Source organism: Gobius niger (assembly GCF_951799975.1).
Source record: "Gobius niger genome assembly, chromosome: 2".
In the NCBI taxonomy this organism is placed as follows: domain Eukaryota; kingdom Metazoa; phylum Chordata; class Actinopteri; order Gobiiformes; family Gobiidae; genus Gobius; species Gobius niger.
Genome location: NC_136853.1, coordinates 14,059,080 through 14,075,885, shown reverse-complemented (window position 1 = coordinate 14,075,885; position 16,806 = coordinate 14,059,080). Strand labels below are relative to the sequence as shown.

Genomic DNA, 16,806 nt, shown 5'->3' with positions numbered 1-16,806 from the left:
ACTTTATTTAAATAGGGAACACGTGGAAGAGCTTGGTAGCTTCTATCGTGAGCTTTTTCGGAGCTATGTGACATGTGGGAGAGGCTGCGTATGTGCTCCGTTTGCCTGGCAGAGCGCACGGACAAAGACCAGACGGGGATATATTAACACGTCTAAAGTGAGGTAAGAACATATCTCAGTATGTAAAAACGGTGGCCTATTCCTTTAAAGCATGAAATGATCTCTAATTAAAATAAATGAAATCTAAAATTGTAGATAACCAGCTGAGGAAGCTCCAGTAACAAACAGACTTTGACAGAGTATCATTGGTCCAGCACAATGCCTCGTTTGGCCCCCAAAATGTCATACATAACATTGTCATCTCAAGCATGACCATCAGTGCCACTTATGTCACTCCTAACTCACCTTTGCCTTCTTTTAGTGAAATACATGCCCAGATTGTCCCGTTTACTGCTGGTGTAGTTGAGTTTCAGTAGCTGAGGCTGTGGTGAATGTGATATGGCTGACCTTGTTGGGCTCCAGCGGCTCCTCATACTTTTTTTTTTTATCCTGCCCTACAATGGACGCAGAACTCTTGGGGCCAAGTCTGGTACACGTAATACAAAAGCTCTGCTAAAATCAGATATAGAAGTGCACTCAGTGAGAATCAGAGGTGCTTCCATGATATTAAATTTGTTTCAGGCATTGGCATGGATTTGTTTGTTGATTTGTTTTTCAGATCACATGTGTTTTTACTTTAGCGTCAGAACAGCAAATTACCCCTAAAGCACCAGCTAAGTTGTGGTTGGGTCATCTCAGTTCACTTCAATCTTTCTGCTGAACAAATTTAACCCAAATGACTTAAGCGCAGTTTGAGCAGTTATGATAAGGAAGTTGCACATACAGAAACTATTTAGTACAACATCCTTTATGAGCGTTCATTGTCCTGTCCCCATTGGGTCTTGTATGTTTAGAACCAATAGCTTGCTCATTTCTCTTGAAGATTATTAATCATTTAATTTGCTGAAATAATACCACTTATGACCTGACCCTCTGACCAAACAAAACTCTGCCCCAAGCTCTGCTCTAACACCCATCACCCACTTCAGTGACAGTAGTTGCTGGTTTTGGCAAGAAAAGCATTTTTTATAAAAAAGAAGATTTAAAAAAGAAGAAGACGGGATTCAGTCCAATCCCGGGGCAGGTGGGGTATTGTAAGGTTGGCATGTCCGGCAACAGGGTTTCTGCTACCCCTCAAACATGTATTATATTTTGTATCTATATTTTAATCATTATGTATTAAGCCAGTACTAGCATTGTGGCATCTCTTCCATTTGTCACTAACTGGTTAATAAACCTCCTTTATGGGATAATAGCCATTAACTGTAATCCCCTTGTCAAACATTTTCCGTATATGCACACAAATTGTGAGTCAAAAATAGAAGCGGACTCACTATCAGCGCTCCATCTCCAAATATTGGAAGTGCAGGAAGTGAGGAGGTTTAACTGGTGAAAGCAGGGGGATCAGAGCCAAAAGTCTGTCTGATGAAAACCGCGTTCACTTTCTTTGTTTTGAATGTGGATGTCAGCTGATTGAGTCAAGGCCATGTCCTGTTTTAATAGTAATAATACACCATCATAGAGCTTATACAGAGGGGGACATTAGACTTTCATTTTTAGGAATCCAATTTGGGCCAGTGTCAATGTAGAATCATTTCTTCATGCTTTCGGTACAGCACATTGTGCTCACTTCTTCTGTGTCAGTTACAAGGACAGACAAGAGGCTACATTTCAAGACAAACATACAGACCGGTTACTTCAGGGAAATTATTGGTTTAGAGTCCTATGGCTATGCAAAAATAAAAAACAATTTTTTAAATCTGACTGTCTTTGTGCAGAGAGTTGCATCACGTGCTCTGCTCCAAAAACTGTGTCCGTTCCTCGTTTTCCCGACTTATCTTCCCCCATGTTTGTCCACCAGAGCTGCTGAACATTGATCAATAGCGTTGCAAACTATTTTTATCCCAAAGACACAGATGTATTGGAGGAGGCGCGTCCTTCCCCTCTCGCTCTGTGTTCTTTCCTTCTTTCTCTCTCCGCTGTGACTGACTCCAGAGAACACTGCCGGAGCACCTGACCTTATATTTGCTGATGATTGTTTTATGCTTTGCCTGATGAATGAACGGACTCTTCATGCACAATGTCCGTGCGGGACAATCAAGTACACATTAACTTTACCACCTTAAATCAAGTTCAGACAGTAGCTACAATGCTAGTAGGGTTTCAACTGCAACAGTGCAAAACTTGGACTAAACAGGTCCACATTTGGGCTAATTCTGAGCTGTTGTGCTTGTGTCATGATGTAGCTGTATGTGGCTAATAACAGCACAAAGCATATGAGGTAACGCAAGAAGACGCATAGTTTTATTCTCCACAAAAGAACCTTCTTTTGAAAACTTCCATAAAACATGTTGACCATTTGTCCATGACTGAAATAAAGTCCCATCCTACGACAGCTTTAGTTGTCCTCTTGCAGCTTTACAGTGACAGTGGCTAATGGTAAAAACATGCTGCTCTCACAGATACAGAGCAGGAGCAGCAGGAGGCAGCCAATCACCATTCAGTCCCCACCTTTGAAGCTGAGCTTCACCGTTAGCCAATCAGAGGCTGCTTTCTAAAGCAGAACTTCAATGGGTTTTTCCCTAGAGCTGCAGCTCTAAGTGGACAGAGAGACTACATGGAAGACCACACTGAAACAACTGACATTCTTCCAACATTTAATACACTCTAGTGGATTTACCATGTCAGTCATAATACCAACAACAACAATCAATACCAACATTTGCAAAATAAAATAAAAGCTCTTTCTGGCAATTTTTTGAGTACAATTTTGTGGGGAAGTTCAGCTTCCCTTGTAGTCAATGAGGAGCCGTCCCTGCCTTGTTGTTTTTCACACAGTAGTTCTCAGTCTGGTTAAGTAATTTGTCATTTGGTACTTAACTTGTATAAAGTTAAGTGAGACTCTGAGACTCTTCACTTTGGAATCTGAAATATTCAGGAAACACAAGTCTACTTTGTGCTCCACCTCAGTCTGAATCAACATGGCTCGAGATCAGAGCACTGTGCCTGTAAAGGGTCTACTCAAGCCTCTGTTCGCACGCAATAAATTCTATATGAATCCTTACATATACACTCCCCAGTCGTATAGCTACCACTATTCATAATGTGCATATATTTATAGTTTGGACAATTGCGCCACATTATTGAGCTCTTGAGCTTGCCAGGTCTGAATTATGGGTCTATGCCTTGGTTTATGGTAAATCAATGAGATGCCACTCATGCACTAAATATACATGTCCAGACTTGATAACACTGGGAAATTGATTTGGTAAAAGCTTGGGAAATATGCTCATGCCCTCAGCAAAGCATCAACAGTTGGGCCATCTCCATAAAAACATGAGCAGATTGTGTGTGATGCCATTCCCTCTACTGTCTGTTCAGGATCTGGCCAGGTTTTTGTAGTGCAACATGTGAACAGGGATTTCTGGAGGCAATTAAGGGTTTGAATTAACAGCTTGATTCATCTTGAACCATGTTTTTTGATTAGCATTAGCGCATTAGCATTTGGAATATTATCTCCACTTTCGGACACTTTTTTGAAAAAATAATAGAATTTTTAGGCAAAGTAAGTTTATTTGTAGAACATAACTGATACACAAGGCAATTGAAAGTGCTTCACAGTTGCATAAAATTACAAGAAAACAGATAAAATCAATAAAACATCAACATAATTATAGTAAAAGGCAAGAGTGCAGATAAAATACTTTCATTGTCATATGCACGGGTGAAAAAAAATGTTTTCAGCCTGGATTTAAACATTGTTAGAGTTGAAGCCTGTCTCACATCCTCATGAAGACTGTTGAATAAAACTGAAACGCAGCCTTACCGTGTTTAGTCCTGACTCTGGGAACCACCAGGAGAGCCCTCCCTAAAGTTCTCAGGGCCCGAGATGGTTCATACGGCTGTAACATGTCAGAGATGGACTTCAGCGCTAAACCATGAAAACACTTGTAACAAGCAGAGCTGTTTTAAAGTCTATTCTCTGACCAACGGGAAGCCAGTGCAGAGACCGGAGCACTGGACTAATATGGTCGTATTTCCTGGTTCTTGTCAGGGCTCGAGCTGGATGTACTGCAGCTGTCTGAGAGTGAGCAGGCCGTTACATTAGTCTAACCTGCTGGAGACAAATGCATGGATAAGTCTCTCTAAGTCTGGTTTTGACACTATTCCTCTGATCTTAGCAATGTTTTTCAGATGGTAAAAAGCTGCTGATGTTGCTGCTTTGATGTGGCTGTTTAAGTTCCGGTCTGAGTCCATGATTACTTCTAGATTTTTAACCAGATTTTTGGGTTTTAGAGAGAGAGACTCAAGGTGACTAATAACACTTTTAGCTGCCCCCCCCGCCTCAATTTTATGTGAATTCAACCTATTGACTTGACAAGGTGGAGTATCATGGGTTAACCCACAGCAGATGCCTGCTACGAATGTCTATCACATGCGTCTGCACGTAGCCATAGCCAATCGTATCATCGTATCAGATGACGTATGACGTACCCGCTGTAAACTTTTGAGCTAAACTATTTAGAACACGGTCTTGATTGAAAGCTGGAGTCGTGTCTGCTGCTGTTATAATGGAACCTTTTTTTTTCTAAACAAACAACAAGCTTCCATATGTCGAATAGCGCGTCATCGTCTTGCTCTCCCTCCTCGTTCTGTCCATGTGAAATCCATGTGAAAATTTCGGCCATGGTCCCCAGGCTGCTATGCAGTTTGAAATGATTCGAGCGCACACAGCAGTCTACAACAGATGAGTAACCTATATATAGAACAATAGAATTGTGTTTCTTTTGCATTATGGGTTTTTAGCACATTGAGTGCCAAAAAAGAAAGAAAAAAAAAATTATATTACAAAATTGACACTCTAATACACCTTATGTGTGATTTTGGTAGCTCTGTGATGAACAGAAGTGAAATTAATAACAATCAGAGGGGCGTGTTGTTTTGCGTAGCGAACAGCTGTAGAGCCAACACTTCTCTCTCACTCTCTGGAGCGCGTTTGACAAAGCAGAGCAGCTTCCCATGGAAAGATGAAAACAGTTGAGATTTTAACATTTCTCTGAGTTTTTAAATGGTTAAAATCAGTCCAAGGACGGCTAAGAAACATCCTGTTTAAGTCTTCAATCCGAGAACCAGGCTGTTTAAATGCAAAGCGATTGATCTGCGGAAACACGTGTTGTTTCAAAACGTGTCAGCAATGTTGTCCATGAAAAAAAAATCAGTGATTTTGATCAAAACTAGCCTCTGTTTAGCTTAGGATTTCTCAGGACCTGAGGCACGTAGAATTAAACCGTCACCTACGGAGAGCTTCGAGTCTCACCTTTCAAACGAGCCATTGCATGAGTCCATATAACATAGAATACGCTGTGGGGCTACAAATATCATGGAAAATTGTCTAGGCTGTTGGCACTCTACAGCTAAATCCCCAAAACAGAAGACTTGTGACACTTCAATGCCTTCATCGCAAAAGTCTCGCTAAAGATTTGGAGCTGCAAAGCTTCTTCATTCTGTGTGAACACTGGCATCTTATGGACAAATTTAATAATTGCGATGTCTCAGAAACACGACTGCAGCACCAACTGGATCAAATTGATGTATGCAACAGAAGTTTCAAACAGGCTTGTATCGGTTTGATTTATGGTACAATGAAACTGATACTGATGTTTGAATGATCAGACCAATCATAGAGCAGTGAATAAGAGTATTTGTCTTTGTAATCTGGTTCTGTGCTGCACCGAGCTCCAGTGGGCGGTGCTGACTCAGTCATCTGCCGCTCTGCTTCTCCGAGGCAGGACATCAATGTGCGATCTTTTTACTCAATTCATTCAGAGCTAATTTAGCCAACTGTTTACCGCGCTCCATACATTTTTCACGACATGAACACGGTTAAATCGGAAACCAGGGTAAATACAGCACATTTATTTATCACTAATGGTTTACGTCACCAAAGTAAGAGCCAGAAAACATTTGTGGTTTAATGCTACATAAAAATAACATATCAATGGTGCCTCACCGCTCACAACTGTCAAGGCAACGCATTGAAACGCTCTGAGCCAATGACACTCGCCCTGAGCCGAGTGAATCAGAATTGGTTTTATTGCCATAGTTATGAACAGGTTCACAGCTAGGATTTTTTTCCGATCGATCGTGCAACATGAAACATAAAACATATGTCACTTTTCCAGACAGCACGACTTTATTTAGTCACGTGACCAGCTGTAGTGAAACTCGCTCCGATGCAGTGCTTTGAAGCAATCTGCTTCGGGAAAAACGATATACACTGGGGCAAAAAAGTATTTGGCTGAAATCCAATAGGAAGTCTATGAGGAACTGACCAAATACTTTTTTGCCCCACTGTAAGATCCGGAGTATAGGTGTTTTTGCTCATTGAATGCTCATTAGAAAGCTTATAATGCAAGATATGCTTGTAATGCTTTGTGATTAAACATCACATAAGTGTTGAATGATGCCATATTTGAACAGTTACTTCATTGAATTGTCTAATCTAATTTCCTGATTTAACACCGTTTTCTCTACCTTCCTTAATTCACCAACTTTGAAGTTATTTTTTTCTGTACATTTTACACACTTTTCCTTGCTACTTTGGGGGTTGAGGGCTTTTTGCCTGGACTTAAGTCTTCCCAGCCACACTGCACTGGCCGGTTTATAGTGTAGACTCTTTGGCCCCGATTCCACTCTGACAATTAGCCTCGCAGCGGCTAAAGTTCCCAAACCAGGCCACAGTTTGTTTGTCTGCCTTTGTGCGCTTTGAACATGACACAGAAAATCCCCCCTATTTATTTATGAAAGAATAATATGTAAACATCTCCAAACTGGCTGGGAATTAACATTTCATTGACCAGTGTCCTCAAAACAAACAATCCCCTGCAGTATTTGAAAACAGACACATATTTGCCTAAAAATAAAGGAAACACCAGATATAGTTGATAGTGATTTCGGGATTCTGAAAATGTGCCCTCTGTTGTAAAATGACTTTGGTCTTTACAGCATAAAGCCATAAAGTCTCGACCACACACATCTATGGTTCCATCCGCTAACACTTTCTGGCTTGTAATTAGCATTTTGGCTAACGTGCAGTACATTGATATTGTAAGTTATGCAATGTATGTGTCTGTTTAGCTCCACCATGTGCATGTGGGAAAAGCTTGTATCGTCTTCCTCATCTGCCTCGTATCCCGCACTAACTGTGGCTCACAGAGATAAGGCTGAAATTAGATTATTTAATGTCCTGGACAAATGCGAGCAGAAAATGAAGAAAACACACATCTCTTATATCTTTGCCAAAGGTCAGGTTACGGATCAGGTGATGTTAGGGCGCCACTGGCTGATGTTGTTGAGGATCTAGCAGCGCTGGCCCCAAAAGGTGATACTGTTCTCGTGTACTCATTTTTCTTGTGTCAAAACATGTCTTCTTATCTTGATGTCAACACAACAGCCTGCGGAGTGGAAGACTTTTTTAGGTCTGAAACACATGGACATCATTTGAGGCCCTGTCAGAATTAAACAGTACTAGGAGGTGCTTAAATATGCAGTGACATGGCTGAAATGATCTGCGGCAAATCATATTCACCTGGTGGAGTGTGACTCACAGCTAATTTTAATCATGCAATCGATATATTACATTATGACATATACAAAGTCATACTGGATGCAGTAGTATGTTTTAGGTTTTGTGCTTAGTATGTGTCCATACTTTGACGGCACATGGTCTGTCAGATGGTGTAGCTATTGTATAGCGCAGAGATGCAAGCAAATGGAAAATGTCCAAGAGTCCACATGAATGCCCACTAGTCGGCATGGAAACAAGCAAATAGATTGTGTCCAAATAATGTTAAGAAAGCAATTGCACTGGGGTAGGCAATATCAGGCCCGAGATGATTAAGATATTTACTCCCCAATGATGATCTAACTAATGTACTATCACTTCTCCTCTGACCAAGGGTGTAGGTTTCTTAGACAAGCACGTTTGGAGCAGGACAGCCCACTGACATGCTACTTAATATTTCAATAGGAATGTGGCGGTGAAACGTGATTAATTAAACATCATATGCTGTCAATTATGACAGATATGAGAGATTTTGATTGGTGCGACTTTCAGCCACACATCCCAGTCAACTGGAAGAGCCTACAGGATATGTGTCAATTAATTTCACAATGAATTGATATAGTTCATTCCCTCGTCCTTGTTGTGGAGCGGGGGGATGGGGAGTAAGGGGTGGAAGCACAGGGAGAGCAGAGAAGGGAGTTCAGCTTCCTGATAGCCTGGTGTATGGAACTGTTCTTCAGTCGACTGGAACTGGCCCATTTAGATTTATTTTGAACACAATGCACAACTAAATACTGAATAATCTTAGTTTAGTTGATCACTTTGTAATAATATTGGCAGGATGATGGAGGTTGGTGGTACTCAGAGTATAAATGAATGACTCAAAGGGTGCTGGAGAAAAAAACGTTGGGTCTACCATTGTTCTAAACTACAGGGAATTGCTAGATTTAGCTATTTTTGCTATTTTACATAATAAGTTGAGTCATATAAACATGTTGAACACCTTTATTAGATAAATCTTCATTTCCGTTCTCGGTTTTGAAATCCAGGGTATACTAAACCCCCATTTCATAGTTACCGAAATTCTAAACTGCTCTCTTTTTATTTCATAAGATTGCAAGGGGCAAAAAGTTTGAGACAGTATGTACAGTATGTTGGTCCAGCAATTAATGGATTCTGTTCTAGGCCTGAAGTTTTCAGGATTGTCTTTATCTCCCAAGCCCTCATCACAGTGGAGGAATTCAAATGAAAAACACCAAGGGCCCGGATGACATGTTTCGATTTACATTTTCACATATGATCCTGATTGTTGCGTGCACTTTTGTTTTTCCCGTAGAAACAGGATGATGCAGCACTTTAAGACAAATATGTTAATCCTAATCTGAATCTTTTTTTCTGTTCTATTAATATTCATGTCTCCCGCAGTCTGACAAATGCTGCGGTCACCACAAGTTCACTGCAGCGCTTGATGTCAGGTTCACTCTCTCCCTGTGCAGTTTATCAGAATTTCCCCCATAGCTGACTATTCTCATGAGACAAGTGAGCACATGCACAAGTTAAAACCAGACGTAGAAACAACAACAAACATCTGGTCTAAATGCCCCTCATATACATAATCATGTACATGTATGTCCTTATGTGATCCTTATATTTAAAAGTAGAACAGACAACATTGCAATATCTTGGCCAAAGTTTAGTTGTTCCACATGTTAGTATAGTAGTATAACTGGAGAGATCCAATTACCTTATGCGCTTATATTCACTTCAGAAATGTGAGAATGCTAAAACTCCGTATTCTGACGTTAGACAGGCATCATCTTGCTATTTGACTGCGCCACAGGCAAGAGGGTGTCGCTTATTTAAAAAAACGGGAGTCGACTGAGGCGTGGTTTATTTCAAACCTGATCTCCTATAGCAGCCTCAAACTTTTCCTTGTTTGCATTGTGTTTTCCCTTTAGCATTATGGCCTTTTATAAGCTCTACTTATACTCTACAAACTTAAAACCTGAGTGAAATACGGCCCGTGTTCTTGTGTACGGCCAGTCCCGCTGTGGTGCCAGTCTGCACTCCGTAGTTGCGTTAATGTGACCCAAACAAAAGCACGTGTTCACCCCCCCTCCCCCACCCCTCTCCCTTGCCCCTTCCTGGCCGCAGAGTCTGGTTAAAGGGAAAAAAAAGTCGTTTTACATAACATCGCCACTGGCGATGGGAGTCTGCCCTGCCTTCTCACAGTGCTAGGTCTGGATCTGCAACATCTCACAGTGTGCAAAATGTTACACCATAAGTTTAGAAACACAAGACCCCTGGTGTTCAAACTCAGTCAGCTATGTCTTGTTTTCTTTAGTAATTGTACTAGTAAAGTAAAGTAAAATACAAATAGCGCAGACTGTGCTTCAGCTTCTATTAAGAATGTAAGGGTGAAGAAAAGGGAGCGATGATTTAAACAGTAAACAATCATAGCTGGGACTTGAACTCACACTATTAATAATGTGCAGTGCCAGATTTTTGGTCAGCATGTAAATGTAGCCAGTGAAAGTGTAGAGATTGTACAGTGGGTTCAAAAGGTTTTCAATCCTCTTTCAAATATTTTTGCTGGATAACTTAAATCTAACACACTGCAGTTTCTGGATGTTTTTATACGAGCCATAATCCAGTATTTTAGTTTGAAAAATATCTGTTCTGTCTAATCTTTATTGTCCATTATTATGGAATGTGCCAGAAATCTGTTTTGACGGCATGAGCTCTATAGGATGCACTTGCATCATTTTCATTTGTTTAGAACAATAGAACTAAATGTCAAATCAAATATTAATAAATCAATCAATGATCTTTTACCTTGTTATTGCTATGATGTGACATAACTTGCATACTCTGTTCTCTCTTGGTTTTGTGAAAAACAAAAAAAAACATTTGGACAAATTAATGGAGAAGAAATGCAGCTGTGTGCATTCACTGCAAAAAATAATGTATACTGGCCCTGAACCAGGCCTTTCTCTGATACTAATGCTGTAAGATTTTTTTTGTCTTGTGGGAAAGATCCATCTCCCCCTCGGCCCTAACCTCGTTTTAAGCTCCAGGAATGTTCTGAAATAGCATTTAGAGCCACGGAGGCGTCCTGCCAAAAATCAGCCACTCTGCTTGTCTAACATTCAACTTTGATATGTGTTTGGTGTCATTATGTCATGTGATATGAGCTGTCAAAGCATGTCAACTTTTATTTATAAGATGGTGAAAGACTGTTGTGGCACAGAAGGAGCTGCGCAGGAGGAAGAGGAAATAGGAGGTGACCAGTGCAGGACACCACGCTCTGAAACAGTTTCCTCTACCTCCAAAAACATGCTGGTCAGGTTGGCCCACAATGATGGCGCTCAGGTGCAGCAGCTCAGGACTAACATCTGAACGGAGTTTTGTTGTACAACCCACGTCATCGTTGGCGCCTGTAGAAACTCAAACCAGTCTGTGGAGTCAGATTTGTTTATTTGTGGTCACGTGTTGTGTGTCAGTCACGGTCAATTTTTTGGGTCAATTATGACACGCACATCTAAAACTGGTTTTGAACTGTCCTGATTTTTCGGTCCTTGCTGCGATAAGTAGGAAGTGGTTGTGACCAGTAAAGCCTGTCTATTTAAGGATTTGTGCATGAAAATGAAGTTAAAGCAAACTCAATAAGATCCGTCTTGAGGCTTTGGGGCAGTAGTTTGTTAGTGCAGGATGTGCCAAAGAAAAGCTGTTAGCTGTTAGCAGTGATGTGAGTCCTTCGCCTGGGAACGCTGGGCAAACATTTAGAGAGGAATTTGTGTTGTTTTGGTACATGATGTCTGTGCGATTTCTTAACTGTGAGTGTAGAGTATCAACAGTAAAGTTGATACTGACAGTTGACAGTAAAGTTGACAGTTCTTGAGAATTCACACAATTCCTCTTTTGTCTGTGGTTTACATCTTAAAGATAAAGATTCCTATATCATGTAATGTGTACTTTTTTAAAAATGTCATCATCAAAACATGTGTGACTGGTGTTTTGCTTCATTAGCACATTTCTGTAGTCCTGCCCAGTGCATAAGGGTGGTTTCACACACCACTTGGTCCGCTTAAAGGAACAGGCCACCGTTTTTCCATGCTGAGATATGTGCCCTCAGTCACGCAAAACGTCCAAAGATGTTGTTAGCATTTGGCCTCTCCCAATGTATTCCTAGAGCTTCAAACGGGAGCTAACACGCTCTTCCACAGGCACAAAGACCAGACAGGTACGTATCAACTCGTCTAAGCTCAGGTAAGAACATATCTCAGTATGGAAGAACTGTGGCCTGTTCCTTTAAAGCGGACCAGTTTAATTTGGTCCGGACTAAAGAACCACACCGAGACCGCGGCTCCATGTGGACTCCAGTGGGGTTCACTGATGGTGAGAATGCTGGCCAGCCTTGAGTCGGCCATGCTCTGTTATGTAGCAGGCTTTTTGGTCTTCCGTAACAAGCCCTGCGGCGTATTCTGGAACTTAATTTCTTCGCACAAGTTTATTTTGGAGCCAACACTAAAGATAAATTAGGGACAAACATGGTCAAAGGAGCAGGTACAGAGCCTCTTAGAAATATGGGCAGACGATGCTCAACTGTCGAGCGCAAATGGATGTCGCCCCATCTATTTTCCTTAGTTCACTTTGTAAATGGCAAAGATTCACGACAGTTCCCTTAAGCCATGCGTGCACATAGATACCGCACTCCTGTTAATGTGATAGACTGACCTGCGTCGGATGTGTAAGTGGAAAGGTGTCTTGCATCACGAGTTACATGTATTGAATCATTTTGAGATCAGGGTGAATGTTCCCGCAGCACCCACGAGATTGGCACCTTGGCCTGCCCTAGTCAGCGCTGTGCAAAATGAAGAAGTGCGCCCTCTGTCTGTATTTTGTTTAACATTTTGTTGTCCCAGGGTTACTTTTTTTTCTACGCAAAAATTCCCAGGACTATTGTGCATGAACAAGTATTGAATGCCTGGATAAAGAACACTATAGGGCCTTTAAATTTAGTATAAACAAATGCATTAAAACAACAAGCAAACATATGTATTATTAGGAATCAAAAGATAGACTAAATGTTTAACTATCCTCATTATTTCATTAGTCTATTAAACTTAAAGGGGCAAGATGCAAGTTAGCCATTGTATACTCACTACTGCCACCTCAGGTCATACGTGTAACTGCAGCTTCTATATTAAGCTCATGCATGACGGCACTTCGGACCCGAATTAACACCTTTTTGAGTGACAGTGCAGGATTTCAGAGGCAGTTGTGGTGAACAGGTCTGGGCTTATTCTACACATTAGGACATTGTTGGAACATGTAGGGGGAGGAAAATACTTAATTTTAACATTTTTAAACTCTGTATAGTCTTTTTAAAATGTGTCATTCAGCGCTGGATGGTTATCACTCTCAATCCCAGTATCAGTGCAACAATTGTTTCAGCAAGGGGTCTTTTTATGAGCCTGCTCTGTCGTAAACCCATGACCTGCATGCTACAGTGTGCACAGTCAACATCATTTCTTTTTTTTTTCTTTTTACCAAATTGTGCAGCACTAACGTCTTTGTGCTCTCAAACAGTTGGTTATGTAACCAAACATGCATCCTCTTTTCCTCCTAAAATGTGCAAAAAGTCATGTGTCCAAAGTTTATCCATATGTGCAATTTGACATTTATTGAAGTGTTTCGCTTGATAAGTGCATTAACACAAAATCTAACAAAGTGCTTTGTAACTATTACTGGAAAACAAAGGAGTGCATGATGAAAATGGCCCCAAATTCAAGAATTGAAAGTATTGTTAAAGAATGGACTCTTGGAATGGCAAAGTTTTGTGACTTGCCCTTGTTCTATACCGGGATATAAAATGACACTCTGAATCGAGGTAACGCACTCCAGTAAAACATGTACAGGTTAAAGACATTCATGACTCTCTTCCCTGTTTTGAGTCATTGAACAATGATGGACAGAGACACTGGGCCATGTTTGGACAATAAACAGCCTCAGAGAACAGAAAACACGCAGAGCACTTCTGTGACATTTGTGTTGGGGACATGTCTGCACCCACTGCTCTTCTGTGCGGCGTCCCTTTAGAATCCTATCACTGTATCGGACACCGTGATTTTGTGCTTGTGTTTTGGTCTGTTTTTGCACGTGCGTTGTCTGCTTGCTTTATAATCATTGTGAAATCTGAGGGCTTCAACATAAATCACTTAGCAAATGTAAAATGGCAGAAGATATTCAAGTAATATCCTCTTTGGGTCTTTGCAAAGCAGGAATAAAACATGACCGAGCCTCCGTGTGTAATGTGCTGTCTGTGTTGATGGCATTTCTCTTTTCTCCCCTTAGATTGTCCTTCCTGCCAAACCGGAGCTACAGTGACAACGGCCGAACGATATTGGCCAATGATCCGGAATCGCAGGACTCTCTCGGAGCGCTATGAGACTCCTATATGACTCCTGCTGGACACTGCACTTGAAGCAGCCGGATCAAACATAACTGGGACCATATCAGATTACATTGTTTTTGGTACAATTCCTGCCACAACCAAGCAACTCTGTTTCTATGTATTTTTGTATGTGAAGAAAAAAAAAAGAATAACGTGAACATTTACTGTGGAATTGTGGATTTTTACAGAAATATTTTTTGAGAGATGACTATTGTGAGAGAAACGTTAATGTATCCATGCCATCCCACGCCGATTTTGTTGTTAAATATAGTTCAACACATCTCTAGACACGTTCTTTGTGATTTATGAACTATGTGATTTGTAAATTATGTATGAATAAAGGTAGAGTTACTGTTTAATACTAATATATGGATTTAGTGAGGTATCGGCCTGTTGTAGCTGTGTGTGCTCCTCATGCTTCATGTTTCATTTGGTGTACTTGTTGGAGCAGTTACTCTGTCTGGATTCAGACGTAGAAAACGTTCTGCATTGCTTGTTGTGAGAAGGTGGGCGTCTCATAAAAATCTTTCAAACCCCTATTTACTGTAACTCTAATAACTTGTCATATGGTGAACAAGAAAAAGGACTCAATTAATTTTTTTAATCGAAAATCAATATCTTTTAGAGCAAGGAATCACTCACCCATTCACACTCTCACTCATACACCAATGTAGCCTGGAGACAAGGTGTGTAAGGTGTCTTGCCCAAGGACACAACAAAAAATACAATAAATAACCGGGATTCGAACCCCCGATCTTCCCATGATGTCAGCTGTTTTGTATTCAAGTGACAAATTGTCTCCCCATAACCACACTTTTATGGAGTTTCAAGCAGTACTAAGTAACTTCTTTACCTTAAATCCTTTCCGTAGTCCGTCTGGGGGTAATAAGTGTTAATGGGATGATTGGGGGGGTCTTTCATTTCCCCCTGGTGTCTCTGGCCAGAAAACCACAATTGCAACTTCGCTGCCTCCGGGTCGAGCCACCTATACACACTAATAGAATCACGAAGAAGAAGCTAACATGCTAAGCGTAAATGGATGTACAATATCCCTCTCTCCCTTTGTCTTTTCAGTCAACATCTACATTTACTCTCACGGATACGGCAACTCACTGGGGTTTGGACTGTGACAGGGAGACCGCCGTACACTTTGTTTAAGGGGACCGTAGAAGCAGTGGAGACAGAACCATCATCAGGGCTCAGGTGGAGCATGTTAAACTCGTCACCAACTCGCTATTAACCTGCAACAAAAGAGCCACGTTTTCTCTCTCACACAACACGGACACATCTGTCTTATTTTATTTATGATAAATGTATAAATCACATGTTTAAAGCACCACATGGTTTGAGAAAAGCCTCTGAAGTGCTGTTATGCGCCGTGCTCCAGTGAGTTGCCGTACACGGACAATTAATGAGTAAAAAAACGCAACATTAGGGCCTCTAGGGGCATGAGTTACTTAGTACCGCTTTAAAGGAATAGGCCACCGTTTTTACATACTGAGATATGTTCTTACCTTAGCTTTGACGAGTTCTTTAGGACCTGTCTGGTCTTCATCCGTGCCTTCAGTCACGTAAACACAGCAAAGACGGCGTTAGCATTTAGCCTCTCCCCCTCTCCTCTATAGCTCCAAAACAGGTCAAGATAGAAGCTACCAAGCTCTTCCACGTTTTCCCGATTTAATTATGGTTACGTGAAGTGTTACACTACAAAGTATAATTACACAAAATTAAACAATGTGGATTTTCTAAGCGGATAAAAGGGGGGACTATATTGTAAGGCGTAATAATACCAGGAGTAGTTCGAAATCCGCGCAGTAATCTTCACTTTACTGTGCGGATGCCAAACTACTCCTGGTATTATTACGCCTTACAATATAGTTCACAATACAATATAGTAATTATACTTTGTAGTGGAACACTTCACGTAACCAGATTTAAATAGGGAAAACGTGGAAGAGCTTGGTAGCTTCTATCTTGACCTGTTTTGGAGCTATAGTGGAGAGAGGGAGAGGCTAAATGCTAACGCCGTCTGCGCTGTGTTTACGTGACTGAAGGCACGGGTGAAGACCAGACAGGTCCTAAAGAACTCGTCAAAGCTAAGGTAAGAACATATCTCAGTACGTAAAAAACGGTGGCCTATTCCTTTAACCTCCTGCTGAAATTGACATATATAGCAAGTCAGTCAATGTGTTTTTTATTGTGTCCAAATGGCACGTGAACCGGCCCTACATGTGTGCAGCTTTTAACTCAATTACTCTTTTTTTTACAGCGTACAACTGTTGTTTTGTCACACTTTATGCCTGGGGACAATGTAAAGTAAAAGTGTATTTGTTGTCATTATTTATTGGCCTTATGCATATGTTTTTGTCTTTGTTAAAATGGACAGTTTAATTTTAATTTTGATGAGTAATGTTATGTGGTGGATGTAGCCCTAATCCCATTTTGAAAACATGTGCAATAATAGAATGAAAAAGTATGACGATATGAAATCTATAAGAACATATTTATGGATACGCCATGCTGGATGGTCGCAATGGGACGCCACGTATTAAAGGATCCGCTACAAAGCTACATGATATTGAAGAACCTGTAACCCTCCTGTTTGTTTTGTTTTTTTCCAATGTGTATGTTCATTTGGGCACCTTATTGCTTCTGTTTGGTCTGTACATGTTATCTTTGTGTTTAA

The 16,806-nt window shown here is 40.8% G+C and overlaps 1 protein-coding gene across 2 annotated transcripts in view; it reads left to right on the top strand.

The window, feature by feature from the left end:
• Nucleotides 1–14,116, top strand: part of LOC306982975 (5-hydroxytryptamine receptor 4) — a gene marked incomplete at its 3' end in the record, with an annotated part of 66,883 nt that extends 52,767 nt beyond the window's left edge. The window contains exon 8 of one of the 2 annotated variants that reach the window (XM_079582621.1): nucleotides 14,021–14,116. Coding sequence is in view for 1 of the 2 variants with exons in the window: in XM_079582620.1 (XP_079438746.1) it covers nucleotides 14,021–14,114 (94 nt within the window). The remainder of the gene's footprint in view (nucleotides 1–14,020) is intronic. The other variant, XM_079582620.1, reaches the window with a different exon arrangement.
• Between the last annotated feature and the right edge of the window lie 2,690 nt (nucleotides 14,117–16,806).